General features: G+C 44.1%; 1 protein-coding gene across 2 annotated transcripts in view; it reads right to left on the bottom strand.

Annotated features, from left to right (window-relative positions):
- Positions 1–7,673: 7,673 nt before the first annotated feature.
- LOC309547827 (kinetochore protein NDC80 homolog) overlaps positions 7,674–15,341 on the bottom strand; it is a gene marked incomplete at its 5' end in the record, with an annotated part of 66,787 nt that continues 59,119 nt past the window's right edge. For both annotated transcript variants that reach the window (XM_082247829.1, XM_082247830.1), the window contains 2 exons: positions 7,674–7,838; positions 11,455–11,557. In XM_082247829.1, the coding sequence (XP_082103955.1) occupies positions 7,698–7,838; positions 11,455–11,557 (244 nt within the window). In that variant the 3' untranslated portion in view covers positions 7,674–7,697. The remainder of the gene's footprint in view (positions 7,839–11,454; positions 11,558–15,341) is intronic.

Genomic DNA, 15,341 nt, shown 5'->3' with positions numbered 1-15,341 from the left:
GGCGCTGTCCTGGAGGAGGGGAGATCAGACATTCACATACAGGGGGCGCTGTCCTGGAGTAATGGCGGCGATCTGCAATTTTTTATTTTTTTTGTTTAGTAGGACTGCGACATTGCGGCGGACAGATCGGACCCCTGACTGACATTTTTGACACTTTTGGGGGTACCAGTGACATCACTGCAGTAATCTGTACTACAAATATGCACTGTTACTGTAATAATGACACTGGCAGGGAAGGGGTTAACACAGTGGGTGATCAAGGGGTTAAATGTGAGCCTAGGGGAGTGATTCTAACTGTGGGGGGAGGGGCTTGTGAAGTGACCATAGAGACATGTGATTCTGTATATAATGATCACAGGCACTCTGTGATCATTCCAGGGAGAAGAACGGTCGGTTGTGTTTACAACAGCTGACCGTCGTTCTCTCTCAGCGGGGAACGATCGCGGGTGCCAGGCGGCAATTGGAGTCACCTGACACAGGAATCAGCTTCCCCGCTCGTCAGCGCGCGCTCGCCCCCTAGACTCCCCAGAGCGAGTGCCGTACATGTATGGCGATTTGCTTGGGAGCGGCTATCTGCCGCAGTACATCTGCGGCGGGCGGTCGGAAACTGGTTAAAGGGCCCCGGGCAATGCAGTGCACTGGGGCCCCGCCTACACAATCACCCACAAGAATAAAAATGCAAATTATTGATAAGGCAATATTTATTGGTACAGCAGTGCAAGGCTAATGACAGCTTCCAAGTTGGGCGGCTGGGTCCGGTGATCACACACACGGACGGGAGTCAGACTCGACTGTCCTGTGTGTTCCTGTTCCCGTGGAGGCGGACAGACATTCCTGCAGTTGTGGGCTCCCCCTCCACAACCCAAGTGGCCTGACAGCAGTGCAGGGTCGACAGGCGCTTGCTACCTGCTAAGTTTGGCGGCGGGATGCACAAGGGAAATCAGGATTAATGCTTGGCTGGGGCTGGGTCGCTGGGCAGATGGGGCCCCTCGGGCAAGTGGGGCCCCTGGGCAACTGCCAGCATGCCCATTCGACAAGATGGCCCTGACCTCATCCCGCCCTTTCAGCAGAAGTTACTGGTAAAGAACAGAAGGATTACACAACCTGCAACAAATGCCACGGGGTAGATGGGTTTGCAAGCTGCAGCGTTCTGCCATTGTCATTCTCTCTGTGCCAGATGATCCCTACAGGATTATCTATGGATAAAAGAACTCCAAATATAGCATTTTTGTACTAACTAAAGCTGTGCACAGGAAAAATTTATTTTGTTTCGTTTTGGATTTGTTAGTTAATAATTTATTTTCTTCCTATTCGTTATGTTAGAATTATTTGTTTTTGGAATTTTTTCCCCCGTATATTTGGATTCATTTCATATATTATTTTATTTTATTATATTATTAACCACTTTAGCCCCGGAGGATTTGGCTGCTCAAAGACTAGGGCCGATTTTGCGATTCGGTACTGCGTGACTTTAACGGACAATTGCACGGTCATGCGACACTGTACCTAAACAAAATTGACGTCCTTTTTTTCCCACAAATAGAGCTTTCTTTTGGTGGTATTTGATCACCTCTGCGATTTCTATTTGTTGCGCTATAAACAAAAAAAAAAGCGACAATTTTAAAAAAATAACAATATTTTTCACATTTTTTTTCCCACCCAAAAAATGTAAAAATCTAAATTTTTTAACATTTTAGGCCAATTTGTTTTCTGCTACATATTTTTGGTAAAAAAAAAAAAAATCGCAATAAGCGTATTTTGATTGGTTTGCCCAAAAGTTATTGCGTTTACTATCTAAGGGAAAGATTTCTGTCATTTTTATTGTTTTTTTTTTTTACTAGTAATGGTGGTGATCTGCGATTTTTTTTTTTGCGGAATTGCGGCGGACAGATCGGACCCTTGACTGACATTTTTGACACTTTTGGGGGTACCAGTGACATTACTACAGTGATCAGTGCTATAAATATGCACTGTTACTGTCAAAATGACACTGGCAGGGAAGGGGTTAACTTTATTGGTGATCAAGGGGTTAAATGTATCCCTAGGGGCGTGCTTCTAACTGTCAGGGGGCGTGGCTTGTGATGTAACCACAAAGACATGCGATCCTATATAGCAGGATCGTATAGTCTCTGCCTTTACATCAGGGAGAATGACAAGCGGCTGTGTTTACATCAGCCGTCTGCCTTTCTCCCTCTCCTGAGCGGGAGATCGCGAGTGGCAGGCGGACATCGGAGCCGCCGGTCACTCGCGCGAGGATGTTACTGAACTAGCAGGGGCGGGAGCGCACCTCCGGCGGCGCGGGCTCGCCCCCTACAGGCTCCTGGGCGAGCGACATAGTACTACGTCCGTTTGCCTAGGAGAGGCTGACTGCCCCAGTAAATATACTGACGGCAGTCAGCAAAGGGGGACATACCCCAAAAGCTTGTCCTGAAAAATTGTATGTTATTGAAAATAAAAAAAGTATCACGGACAGTACTCAATTGTCTCTTTCGCAAGTGCACTAATACGGCTACAATTACCTCAAGCATATATTATTTTCAAATCAAAATATATATTCATTTTTTTTTTTTCCAAATCGATTCAAATTGCAAAATTCGAAAGTCTGCTATTTTTTTTATTTTTTATACTATTCTAATATTTTATTCTTTTCTATTCTATTTTGTTTTATTTTATTGCTTTATTTTCTATTCTTTTGCATTATTTTCTAGACTATCAATTAGATTCTAAGAAGGGCCAGAACCCATAAATATGGCAGGATTTTCATGGCTCAGATACAAAATATATTTAAAAAGATAAAAAGTTTATTACAAAATTGCATTTATTTTTTCTTTAAATAATTTTTTTTTTTTTTTTTTTAAATAAGGAACAAACATTTCCAATGAAAGTGCATATATTGATCAATGCATAAACTTCTTCCAAAGGATTTCTGTTGTAGGATGTGCAGGCTGCACAATATACATTAACCACTTTACCACCGGAGGATTTTGCTGTCTTACGTCCAGGCCACTTTTTGCGATTCGGCGCTGTGCGACTTTAACTGACAATTGCGCAGTCGTGCGACGCTGTACCCAAACAAAATTTACATCCTTTTTTTCCCACAAACAGAGCTTTCTTTTGGTGGTATTTGATCACCTGTGCGATTTTTACTTTTTGCGCTATAAACAAAAAAATATCGTTTATTTTGAAAAAATAACAATATTTTTAACATTTTTTTATATGAAATTCCCCCCCAAAAAAAATGTAAGAATCAAAATTTTTTTACATTATTGGCCAATTTGTTTTCTGCTACATATTTTTGGTAAAAAAAAAAATCACAATAAGCGTATTTTGATTGGTTTGCGCAAAAGTTATTGCGTTTACTAAGGGAAAGATTTCTGTCATTTTTGGTGTTTTTTTTTTTAACGAGTAATGGCGGCGATCTGCGATTTTTTTGTGGGACTGCGACATTGCGGCGGACAGATCAGTGACATTACTGCAGTAATCAGTGCTATAAATATGCACTGTAACTGTAAAAATGACACTGACAGGGAAGGGGTTAATTTTATTGGAGAGGGAGGGGTTAATGTATGCCTGGTGCTTACTGACGTGTGTGGGGGGAGGTGACTGAGTGACACAGGGACAGATCGCATGTTCAGCTATGCTAAACACTGCGATCTGTCACTCCCTCTCACTGAGGAGATCCGCCCGCTCTGTTTACACAGGCGGGCGGATCTCCAAACTAGATTCTCCGACGATCGGGGAAGAGCAGCGGCAATCGCCGCCACTCCTCCCCTGGCCCGACTACCGCTGTGAATGAAAACAGCGGGAGCGCGCCTCCGGCAGAGCGCGAGCGCCGCCTACAGGGGGAGGAGTCCAGCGACGTAGTACTACGTCGCTGGATGATAACGAACCACTTTGCCGCAGTACAGTCAACGTGACTGGGGGGCAAGTGGTTAAAGTCCAATGATTGCCTAAGTAGTGGAGATTTTACATATACAGTGAGGTCCATAAATATTGGGCCATCGACACAATTCTAATCTTTTTGGCTCTATACACCACCACAATGGATTTGAAATGAAACAAACAAGATGTGCGTTAACTGCTGACTTTCAGCTTTAATTTGAGGGTATTTACCTCCAAATCAGGTGAAAGGTGTAGGAATTACAACAGTTTGTATATGTGCCTCCCACTTTTTAAGGGACCAAAAGTAATGGGACAATTGACTGCTCAGCTGTTCCATGGCCAGGTGTGTGTTATTCCCTTATTATCCCATTTACAAGGAGCAGATAAAAGGTCCAGAGTTCATTTCAAGTGTGCTATTTGCATTTGGAATCTGTTGCTGTCAACTCTCAATATGAGATCCAAAGAGCTGTCACTATCAGCGAAGCAAGCCCTCATTAGGCTGAAAAAACAAAACAAAGCCATCAGAGAGATAGCAAAAACATTAGGTGTGGCCAAATCAACGGTTTGGAACATCCTTAAAAAGAAAGAACGCATCGGTGAGCTCAGCAACACCAAAAGAGCCGGAAGACCATGGAAAACAACTGTGGTGGATGACCGAAGAATTCTTTCCCTGGTGAAGAAAACACCCTTCACAACAGTTGGCCAGATCAAGAACACTCTCCAGGAGGTAGGTGTATGTGTGTCAAAGTCAGCAATCAAGAGAAGACTTCACCAGAGTGAATAAAGAGAATTCACCACAAGATGAAAACCATTGGTGAGCCTCAAAAACAGGAAGGCCAGATTTAGAGTTTGCCAAACAACATCTAAAAAAGCCTCCATAGTTCTGGAACAACGTCCTATGGACAGATGAGACCAAGATGAACTTGTACCAGAGTGATGGGAAGAGAAGAGTATGGAAAAGGAAAGGAACTGCTCATGATCCAAAGCATACCACCTCATCAGTGAAGCATGGTGGTGGTAGTGTCATGGCGTGGGCATGTATGGCTGCCAATGGAACTGGTTCTCTTGTATTTATTGATGATGTGACTGCTGACAAAAGCAGCAGGATGAATTCTGAAGTGTTTCGGGCAATATTATCTGCTCATATTCAGCCAAATGCTTCAGAAATCATTGGACGGCGCTTCACAGTGCAGATGGACAATGACCCGAAGCATACTGCGAAAGCAACCAAAGAGTTTTTTGAGGAAAAGAAGTGGAATGTTATACAATGGCCAAGTCAATCACCTGACCTGAATCCGATTGAGCATACATTTCACTTGCTGAAGACAAAACTGAAGGGAAAATGTCCCAAGAACAAGCAGGAACTGAAGACAGTTGCAGTAGAGGCCTGGCAGAGCATCGCCAGGGATGAAATCCAGCGTCTGGTGATGTCTATGCGTTCCAGACTTCAGGCTGTAATTGACTGCAAAGGATTTGCAACCAAGTATTTAAAAGTGAAAGTTTGATTTATGATTGTTAATCTGTCCCATTACTTTTGGTCCCTTAAAAAGTGTGAGGCACATATACAAACTGTTGTAATTCCTACACCGTTCACCTGATTTGGATGTAAATACCCTCAAATTAATGCTGAAAGTCTGCAGTTAAAAGCACATCTTGTTGTTTCATTTCAAATCCATTGTGGTTGTGTATAGAGCCAAAAATATTAGAATTGTGTCGATGTCCCAATATTTATGGACCTGACTGTAAATTCTACACACACTTAATGCGTTTCTTGGACTATGGTTCACTTCATCAGGGGTTTACTAGCATAGCATATGTGTATGCACTGGACATGAACTGAACACTGTTAAAGGTGAGGCCAAAAACGTAGACATTTTCTATTCTATTCTTTTCTATTTTACTCTACTCTATTTTATTATTAGGCAGCCTAAGTAGGAATCATATTTCACTTTTATACCTTACTGTATTTATTGTAATGTTTTCAGTTCAAATTTGAATTCATTTTCAAATAATACATTTTGCCAGGCCTTCTCATCCAATATCAGTGCCTGGCCTCACAAATGCGCTTCTGGAAGAATGGTCAAACATTTCCATAGACACACTCCTAAACCTTGTGGACAGCCTTCCCAGAAGAGTTGAAGCTGTTATAGCTGCAAAGGGTGGGCCAACTCAATATTGAACCCTACGGACTAAGACTGGGATGCCATTAAAGTTCATGTGCGTGTAAAGGCAGGCGTCCCAATACTTTTGGTAATATACAGGTGCCTCTCATAAAATTGGAAGATCATTAAAAAAAAAAAAAAAAAAAAAAAAAAGGATTTTTAATGCAGAAATGTTGGCTTAGTGAGAAGTCTGTCCATGTACAGTATAGGATGCAAAAGTGAAAAGTGAAAGTGTCCGGTTTTGAAGGGGTTAAGGTGAAAGAAGGGTTAAGGTGAAAGACTGTAAAACCGACCAGAAAGAAAATAGCATTTTGGCTCCCTTTGTAAAAATGTGTTCTTGGGAGTCCATTGAGGGTCACAGAGTTCTTGGGAGTCCATTGAGAGTCACAGGTCCCACCTATCGATAACCAAATAAAATACAAAAAACCTGGGGGTTAGAGGTTAAGGTTTTTTTTATTTACAAAAAATAATTTATTTATTACTTGTCAGAACAACGTTAGAAAAGATACATCAGCAACATCCATCAGATGTTACAAAAGCAGAACCATCAGATACGGTTTGAAAATTGCAGAGATAACATCCGGTAAAGTATAAACCAAGATAACGTGCAAACTGTTTGAAGTAAGTAAGAACCAAGTAAGAAAAAAAAAACAAAAAAACATCAAAAATATTTGAGTGCTAAGGGGAAGATGGCAAATGCGATTGGTAGAAGGCCCTCTTTTTGTTATAGGAAGGGAGGGGGGAGAAGTAGAGGGGAAAAGAAAAAAGGAAAAAATAAATAAAATGGCCATAAAAAAAAACAAAAAGGAAAAAAAAAAAAAACTAAAAATAATGGCCATAAAAAAAAAAATAAATAAAGAAAGAAAGAAAGGGGTGCGAGTCGTCTTGTGTAGGTTTGCACCTGACATGCCACTGCTGTGTAACAGACTGCAAAGTTACTAGAAAGTGCTTTAATTTTTTTTTCTTTAACATAAATATGAATAAATAACAGAAAAAATAAAATAGGGAATTATAGTAAGTTAAATTAGTTTTTTCTGAACTCGCTCCAGTGCAGAGTGTATGGAAAACCTGGGTTCTGGCAGTAAAATGCCATCATCCTGGGGCTCACATATACACTTGAAGCTATTCCATGGAATGAAGGTATCCCTGTGCACTCTGCAGTTAAGTAAATTAAAACCTGAACTGGGCCAACGCATTATTGTACCACAGTCAGTCTCAGACACCCACCCCCATGTATTCTTTGGGTACCCAACGAGCTGCAGGACTCCATTTCAGATAACAGGTTTAAGGAAGTATTTGCCATTTACAAACGTGACAAGAACAACGCAAACATAAATATAAACAAAATGTAAACAAAACCACCGTGAGCAACAACACAGAAGTGTGAATAAAATACGGCATTCCATTCCTTGGGTGGCTTCTCTAAGGCTGGCAATTGTCTTGTACAATTTTCTATTCAAATTTACCACAAACCACATAATATGGAGGTCAAAGCTAAACACATTCACTTTTATCCATTTAGGCAGGCCTTTGTACTACATAGTTGAAGGTATAATTTCAAGAAAATTGTATAATGTATGGCCAGCCTAACTGTCCAGGACAGCATGCAGGGGTGCAAACCAAAAACCATAAATAAAAAAGGGGAGGGGCATTTCATTTTGTGGGCGGTTTCTCCAAAATCTCTGCCTTCTGCTTGTATTTGGCCAGGATTTCTCGCAGATCGGCCAGCAAGTCCTGCTTCATGAACGCCTCGTACTCCCGCTCAGTCTTTAGGTGCTTCTCCTTCAGGTGTTTCTGTAACAGAAGACGAGGAAAGATCAGCCTGAGATGCTAACTCTTCATGTGACAAATATGGATCTCACTTTCATCAGTGGCTTAGTGGTTGGCACTCCTGCCTTGCAGCACTGGGGTCATCGGTTTGAATCCTGGTCAGGACATTATCTGTATAAAGTTTGCATGTTCTCCCCCCTGTGATGAATTGGCTCCGGTCTATATTGGCCCTAGCATGTGTTTGCATGTGAGATCAGGACTCTAGAGAAGGGCTTCCCAAACTTTTTTGGGCCGAGACCCACTTCTGCATAGAGTTATTTTTCGGGACCCACTTGCTTGTAACTGAATATTGTAAAGCGCTACAGAAACCCAGAGTCTCCATGATGAGGAGCTCTATGCTGTTCTTGGTGTCCTGGCTCTTCACCTTCAGATCCTCTACTGGGGTCACAGAAGCTGCCATGAACTCCTGACACCGCCGGGCCACTTGGTCCTCCTATGAAACCAAGGCTGCCGTCTCTGCCCGCTATAGCTGAGCCTGAGAGAATCCCGCCGCCAGTCTTGCCACCCCCGCTGCCGCCAGCAGGACCGAGGAGCTGGCTCTGCACTCCATGAACATATCCTACCTACTACATAACAGCCCACATACGTACTCACTAATGCAAGTAGCAAGTATCCTCCTCGCGGGAAATGCAGACCAGCTTCCGTAACCTGCGTGGGCGGGGTCCTGAATCCATCGCGATTTGACTGCTCTGGCTCTCTGTAATTTGCGCAGGCTCGCACAGCACAATTTAAGCTGGCACGCTCTCCGTGATTTCCAGCTCAGTGATACCCACTCAACGCAGGTCCCGACCCACAGTTTGGGAACTCCTGCTCCAGAGTGTAAGCTTCTTGAGGGTATGGATGGTTGTGAACGCACACTATTGTAAAGCACGGTGTGAATAGTCAGTTCTATATAAATACCTGTAAAAAAATAAAATAACTTCATTTGATCCGACTGAAATAATTATCACCTGGGGGAGGTGGGAAATGTCTTAGCCAATCGATGTGTAATGTGTGAACATGAAGGATCTTACCAGTCAATGTTCCTACACACATTGTTCTGTTTGGTAAAGGCACTAGTTGCAGCCTACTTAGAACAGATTCCTTGGCCACGCCTGGAAAGGAAACAGATTCCTTGGCCACGCCTGGAAAGGAAACAGATTCCTTGGCCACGCCTGGAAAGGAAACAGATTCCTTGGCCACGCCTGGAAAGGAAACAGATTCCTTGGCCACGCCTGGAAAGGAAACAGATTCCTTGGCCACGCCTGGAAAGGAAACAGATTCCTTGGTCACGCCTGGAAAATAACAGATTCCTTGGTCACGCCTGGAAAATAAACAGATTCCTTGGCCACACCTGGAAAGGAAACAGATTCCTTGGCCACGCCTGGAAAGGAAACAGATTCCTTGGCCACGCCTGGAAAGGAAACAGATTCCTTGGCCACGCCTGGAAAGGAAACAGATTCCTTGGCCACGCCTGGAAAGGAAACAGATTCCTTGGCCACGCCTGGAAGGGAACAGATTCCTTGGCCACGCCTGGAAGGGAACAGATTCCTTGGCCACGCCTGGAAGGGAACAGATTCCTTGGCCACGCCTGGAAGGGAACAGATTCCTTGGCCACGCCTGGAAGGGAACAGATTCCTTGGCCACACGTGGAAAGGAACAATGTTGATGCATTTCCCACCACAAGCATTTATTCTAAGGACTTGTAGTACGAAATGCATCAACAGTGTTCCTTTCCGATAGGAGGAATGCATTAGGGTAAAATCTTTAGGCTTTAGAACCCCCCCCCCCCATACCTACCTCATTAAGCCCTCATTCCATCCAGCACTGTGAATGTCTGCAGCTCTTCTCACTCCTCCCTTCCATGTCTCATTGGCCTTGCTGGGGCACCGGGAGCCATTGGCTTCCAGTGTTGTCAATCAAAGCCAGTGACGAGAGAGTGGGGGTGGGGCCGAGTCCCACTGTGTCAATGAATGCAGCAGTGGGGCTCGGGAGCAAGCACGCATGAGTGCCCCTACAGGAAGTGGCTGCCCATGGGGGCACTGGACAGAAAGGAGGAGCCAGGGGTGCTGGTGGGGAACCTGAGAAGGTGTTTGGGGCATAGAAGTTCTCTTTTTATTTTAAACATTTTCCTTTACAGAGGCTTGAAGGTGCTGTATATGTGTCTGTATTGATGGACCATTTCCAATAAATTCCTGCAATCTTCTGCATATTTTCACGCGGTCATCCATTTTCTTCTTCAAAGTATTCCTCAGTTGTGAGCCGGCCCTGCTCCTCTTCATGTGGACCTAGCGGCTGGTATTGAGATGGACCAACCTGGAGCAGTGCAGTTACTTTACCCGCTAATTGCAGCCTAACTTAACCCAACACAGTGCCTATGAAGTAATAAAGAAGACGATTCCCTCATGAGGATAGGCTTAAAGCGGAGTTCCGGCCTCTGAAAAGTTTTTTTTAGAAAAAAATACCCCTGGGACAGTCAAGGCTAGTGCATTTCAGAATGGATAGCCTATGAACTGTCCCAGGTCGCACTTTTTAGAAGAAATACTTACCTTGAAAATTTCTTGTCCAGCGCTGGTGTGGGCATCTCAGGTGTGGGCAGCTGAAGCCAGGGCGTTGACTTCGGTCTCCCCTTCCATGGCTCCCACTGGTGCCTCAGTCAATGAGGAGTGGGTCGCTGGAAAGCAAAGGCTTCCGTGCACATTGCTGGATTGAGTTGGGGCTCCGGTAAGTATTATGGGGGGGGGGGGGGACGGCTGCTGCACAGGTTTTTACCTTCATACATAAAATGCATGAATGTAAAAACCTTGAGCCATTAGAACCCCTTTAACCCACTTGCTGTCTGGGGAAAGTTTGACATTTTTCACATATTTCTAATTCAGAACTTTTTTGCTAGAAAATTACTTAGAACCCCCAAACATTATATATTTTCTGAAATCAGAGGCCCTGGAGAATAAAATGGTGGTTGTTGCAATTTTATTATGTTGCAGGATAGTTGCACAGTTTTTTTCCCCTGAAAACAACTGTACAACACACCTAAAATGAATTTTAGGACACCCAACGCCCATTTTTTTGTAAAATATAGAAGATGTTCCAGAGAGTAAATAGATTTGCACATGACCATGGGGGGGGGGGGGGAATGCTTCAAATTTTATTTTATGCTTTGTTGAAAAAATTTCAACTTTATTGCTATCACAGGGGGTGAACAACCACCTGCATAGCTTAACTGGTAATTTTCGTATAGGGAAGGGCAAAAGCACCCTTTACTTACTCAATCCTCTGCTGCCCCATGCTCTGGTGGATGGTTCCACGCCGTCATTATGTCCAATGCAGGGCTACGGACCAGGCCTCTTGACATCAGGACCTTCCTTAGACCACTGGAGCATGGGGGGGGGGGAAGATGCCACAGGGACCGGTCTAGCAGTGCAGGGGGGGGGGGGGGGATAGGTAAATCTCTATGCTTTCTAGACAAGGAGTTAATCCTTGAAGTGCGGGTGCAGCCCCACTATAGAACATTTTAAACATTTCCCAAACTTGGGCTTTTTAAACATGAGAAGTGTGATCTCCTGGTCCCCAAACTGTCCAATTGTGGTCGGTTCCTCACCTCGATTGTTGCCATATGAGAGGCCACACTGGTCACCACCCGTTCCAGCTTCTTACCCACTTGTCTTGACTCCTCCTCAGTCTGGTGCTCAAGAAGCTGCAACCTGGAATGGGAAATGGAGATTAGTTATGTACACTAAAGCCCCGTACACACGCACAGATTGTTGGCCAACCGATCGGCCGTCTTTTGTCCAGTGTTGTTTGTTGGTTGAAATGTGCTCTAGACTTGCAATGGACTTTTGTTGGCCAACAAAAACCAACTTCAGAAGTGATGTCATGTGATGGTTGACTTTTCGTGTGTTTTTTCTTCTCTGAGCATGCCCAGTCTTGCTCATCAGATTTTTGTCTGCCGAAATCTGTACTGACTGAGGAACAATCGGCCGTTCTTTGTTGGCCAACAAAAATTTTATAGCATGCTCACCAGATTTTTTTCGGCCTGAAAATTCCCAGTTGGTGTCGGAAGCATCATACTAACAAGCCGACAATCGGCCGATCGGACGTAGGCCGAAAATTCACGGCCAACAATCTGTGCGTGTGTACGGGGCTTTAGATTGCCAACAGTACAAGAACACAAAAAGACGAATACAACTACAATACTACTGTGAGCGTGAGGAAAGAAGAGCAAATTACCGGCTTGTATTTACTTCTATGAACAGCTGATCACGTAGTAAAGGGCCACTGTTTTTGGCCCTGTGATGGTGCTGCTTGGCACCCCGATTAGGTGCTTCCTTCCGCCAAACAGTGCCTCTTGTCCTCAAAATGGTTACAGCAGACCCGAGAGCTATTACCAGCCTTTTACCCCAAGCATCGTACACAGAATAGATGTTGGGATAGAACCAATGGGAATGACTATTAAAACTCAGACACATACTTTAAACCCCACAAGAGGACAATCCCACTCTTGAGGATATTAGCAGGACAATGCCACCAAACACCAATCCAATTAACAGCTAAAAGTGATCTTAATTAACCAGTCATCTAATTAAAAAAACATAACCTCTCAATAGTTTGCTAACAAGGTGAAGAAGACAGAAACAATAAGTGACCCAATTAACAATGGGAGAGACACAAACGTGTGTACTCTGTCCACCAGACAAGTCTTTAGAAGACAGTCACAGTAGTCGGATTCAGTGGAATTAATTTATCTTCATAGATCTGAGGATTATGGTTGATAAAGATTTCTCTCCCAAGTGAAGGAGCCTCTCCAACCCAATCTGCAGGAGGGCCACCATATTCCCTCTGACCATTAGCCTGTACAGAATTAGTATCACACCTTTCCATCCACTCCAGAAGGGAAGCTTTACTGTTCTTATTCAGAGAAGTAATGCAAGCCTCGCTCTCAGCAGTAAAGTGGAGTTCCACCCATTTTTAACCACTTAAGCCCCGGAAGATTTTACCCCCTTCCTGACCAGGGTTTTTTTCGCGATTTTTTACTGCGTGACTTTAACGGACAATTGCGCGGTCGTGCGACGCTGTACCTAAACTAATTTGACGTCCTTTTTTTCCCACAAACAGAGCTTTCTTTCGGTGGTATTTGATCACCTGTGCGATTTTTTGATCATGCGCTATAAACAAAAAAAAGAGCATCAATTTTGCAAAAATAACAATATTTTTCAAATTTTTTTTTTATATGAAATTCCCCCCCAAAATTTTTTTTTTTCGGCCAATTTGTTTTATGGTACATATGTTTGGTTAAAATAAAAAAAAAAAAAAGCGTATTTTGATTGGTTTGCGCAAAAGTTATCGCGTTTACTAACAAAGGGAAAGATTTTTGGTGTTTTTTTTTTACGAGTAATGGCGGCGATCTGCGATTTTTTTTGCGGGACTGCAACATTGCGGCAGACAGATCGGACCCTTGACTGACATTTTTGACACTTTTGGGGTTACCAGTGACATTACTGCAGTAATTAGTGCTATAAATATGCACTGTTACTGTAAAAATGACACTGGCAGGGAAGGGGTTAACTGTATTGGAGAGGGAGGGGTTAAGTGTGTCCTAGGGGCGTGTTTCTAACTGTGATTGGACATGGCTACTACTGTAAAAACAGAGATCAACGGTCCTACATAGTAGAACCGTCTGATCTCCATTTTTACACAGGGGAGAATGACAGGCGGTTTGTTTACATCAGCCGCCTGCCTTTCTCCCCTCCCGGCGAACGATCGCGAGTGACCGGCAGACATCGGGTCCGCCGGTCACACGCACTGACTTGTTAGGGTACGAGCCAGGGCGGGTTGCGCGCCTCGGCGGGCGCGCGCTCGCCCGCTATTGGCTCACAAGCCGGTGACAGGCTAGTGACGTACCGGTACGTCACTATACCTGGCTGGGGCTGACCGCCGCAGTATATGTACTTGCGGCGGTCGGCAAGTGGTTAATAACTTAGATTACATAGATGTATGTAATCCCCTTTAAAACTACTTTTACCAATGGAAACTTTTTTTTTTTTTTTGCTGCAAGGAAATACTTTATTTTCTTCTTTATTCATCCTCTCCTCACTTCCGGGTCCGGCCGATGATCGGCGATTACGTCATTCGGCGATTCGCAAGGACTGCTGGGATGTATCTCATGGAATGAAATCTCGCATTACACAGGTGTCCTGAGCTGTACTGTATGCATTGGATTGAGGCCGTACTCTGCCCCGCCTCCTCTCAGTGAGCTCCGTGAGGATATAATGCTTTCAGTCCTCACTGAGAGGAGGCGGGGCGGAGGCGGGGCAGAGCACGGCCTCAATCCAATGCATACAGTACAGCTCAGGACACCTGTGTAATGCGAGATTTCATTCCATGAGATACATCCCAGCAGCCCTTGCAAATCACCGAATGACGTAATCGCCGATCAGCGGCCGGACCCGGAAGTGAGGAGAGGATGAATAAAGAAAATAAGGTATTTCCTAGCAAAAAAAAAAAAAAGTTTCCATTAGTAAAAGTAGTTTTAAAGGGGATTACATACATCTAAAGTTACTAAAATGGGTGGAACTCCACTTTAAGTGTTTGTCCATCATTAGTGAATGATCTGCTCTCTCCATGGGCCATAATCAGTGGGCTTGCCCCAATCCTCTCCAAAAGCCCCTGTCCTGGTTGGGTCTGTCATAGGCCCTTTACCCCGATCTGTGATCAGCTGAGTCCGAGGGTGTATTGGCAGCGCGGTCGAGGGAGGACATCAATTGGGTAATTTATTGCGTTTTTGTGCCCCCTAAAATCTACTTTTTTTGTGTTTGGAACTACTACCATTTTATTCTCTACGGCAAAGGTCTCCAAACTTTCTAAAAAAAAAGGGTCAGTTTACTATCCTTCAGACATCAGGGGGGCCGGACTACAGCTAGTGGGAGTAGAAAATATCTTGGCGTTCAGTGGGAGTAAACCAAGCCCCATCAATGGTGTCAATGAGAGAAAAAGTGCCCCGTTGTTGGTGTCTGTGACGAGACCAATCTCGCCCCATTGCATTGGAGGAGCCTGGTTGCCCGCCTGCTGCCTTTGGACTATGGACCAGGCTTTAAAAGACTTTCGCTCCATGGCGATTAAACTGTATTCGTGGGGTCTGAGTGCTATTCACCTAATAATGTGCACTCCGACCTGAGCTATCTGGGGATATGTAACATGTCTATGTTTAATGTATAAAAAGTAACTTTATATATTTTAAAGCATAATACTGTATTTGGGTCCCCATGTGGATAATGGAGTCTTGCCTCTATCTTGGAAGCTAAACCTTCTTCCTGTAAACTGTAAGGCACAGGAAGTGCACTCCTAATATGGTCATCCCAGGAAGTTCTGAGGAGACAGACTGTCTAAGGTCTAGTGCCCCATTCACCTTTTGTCAGGTGTGCTAATGACCTGACCTGTTGTCTGCTAAGGGAGGTATTGACACTCAGAGTAATGTGTATTGAGGGCTTG

The sequence above is a fragment of the Pelophylax lessonae genome (assembly GCF_965119305.1).
Source record: "Pelophylax lessonae genome assembly, chromosome: 2".
In the NCBI taxonomy this organism is placed as follows: Eukaryota; Metazoa; Chordata; class Amphibia; order Anura; family Ranidae; genus Pelophylax; species Pelophylax lessonae.
Note: the sequence above shows the minus strand (reverse complement) of the source record. Positions and strands in the feature narration are given on the sequence as shown.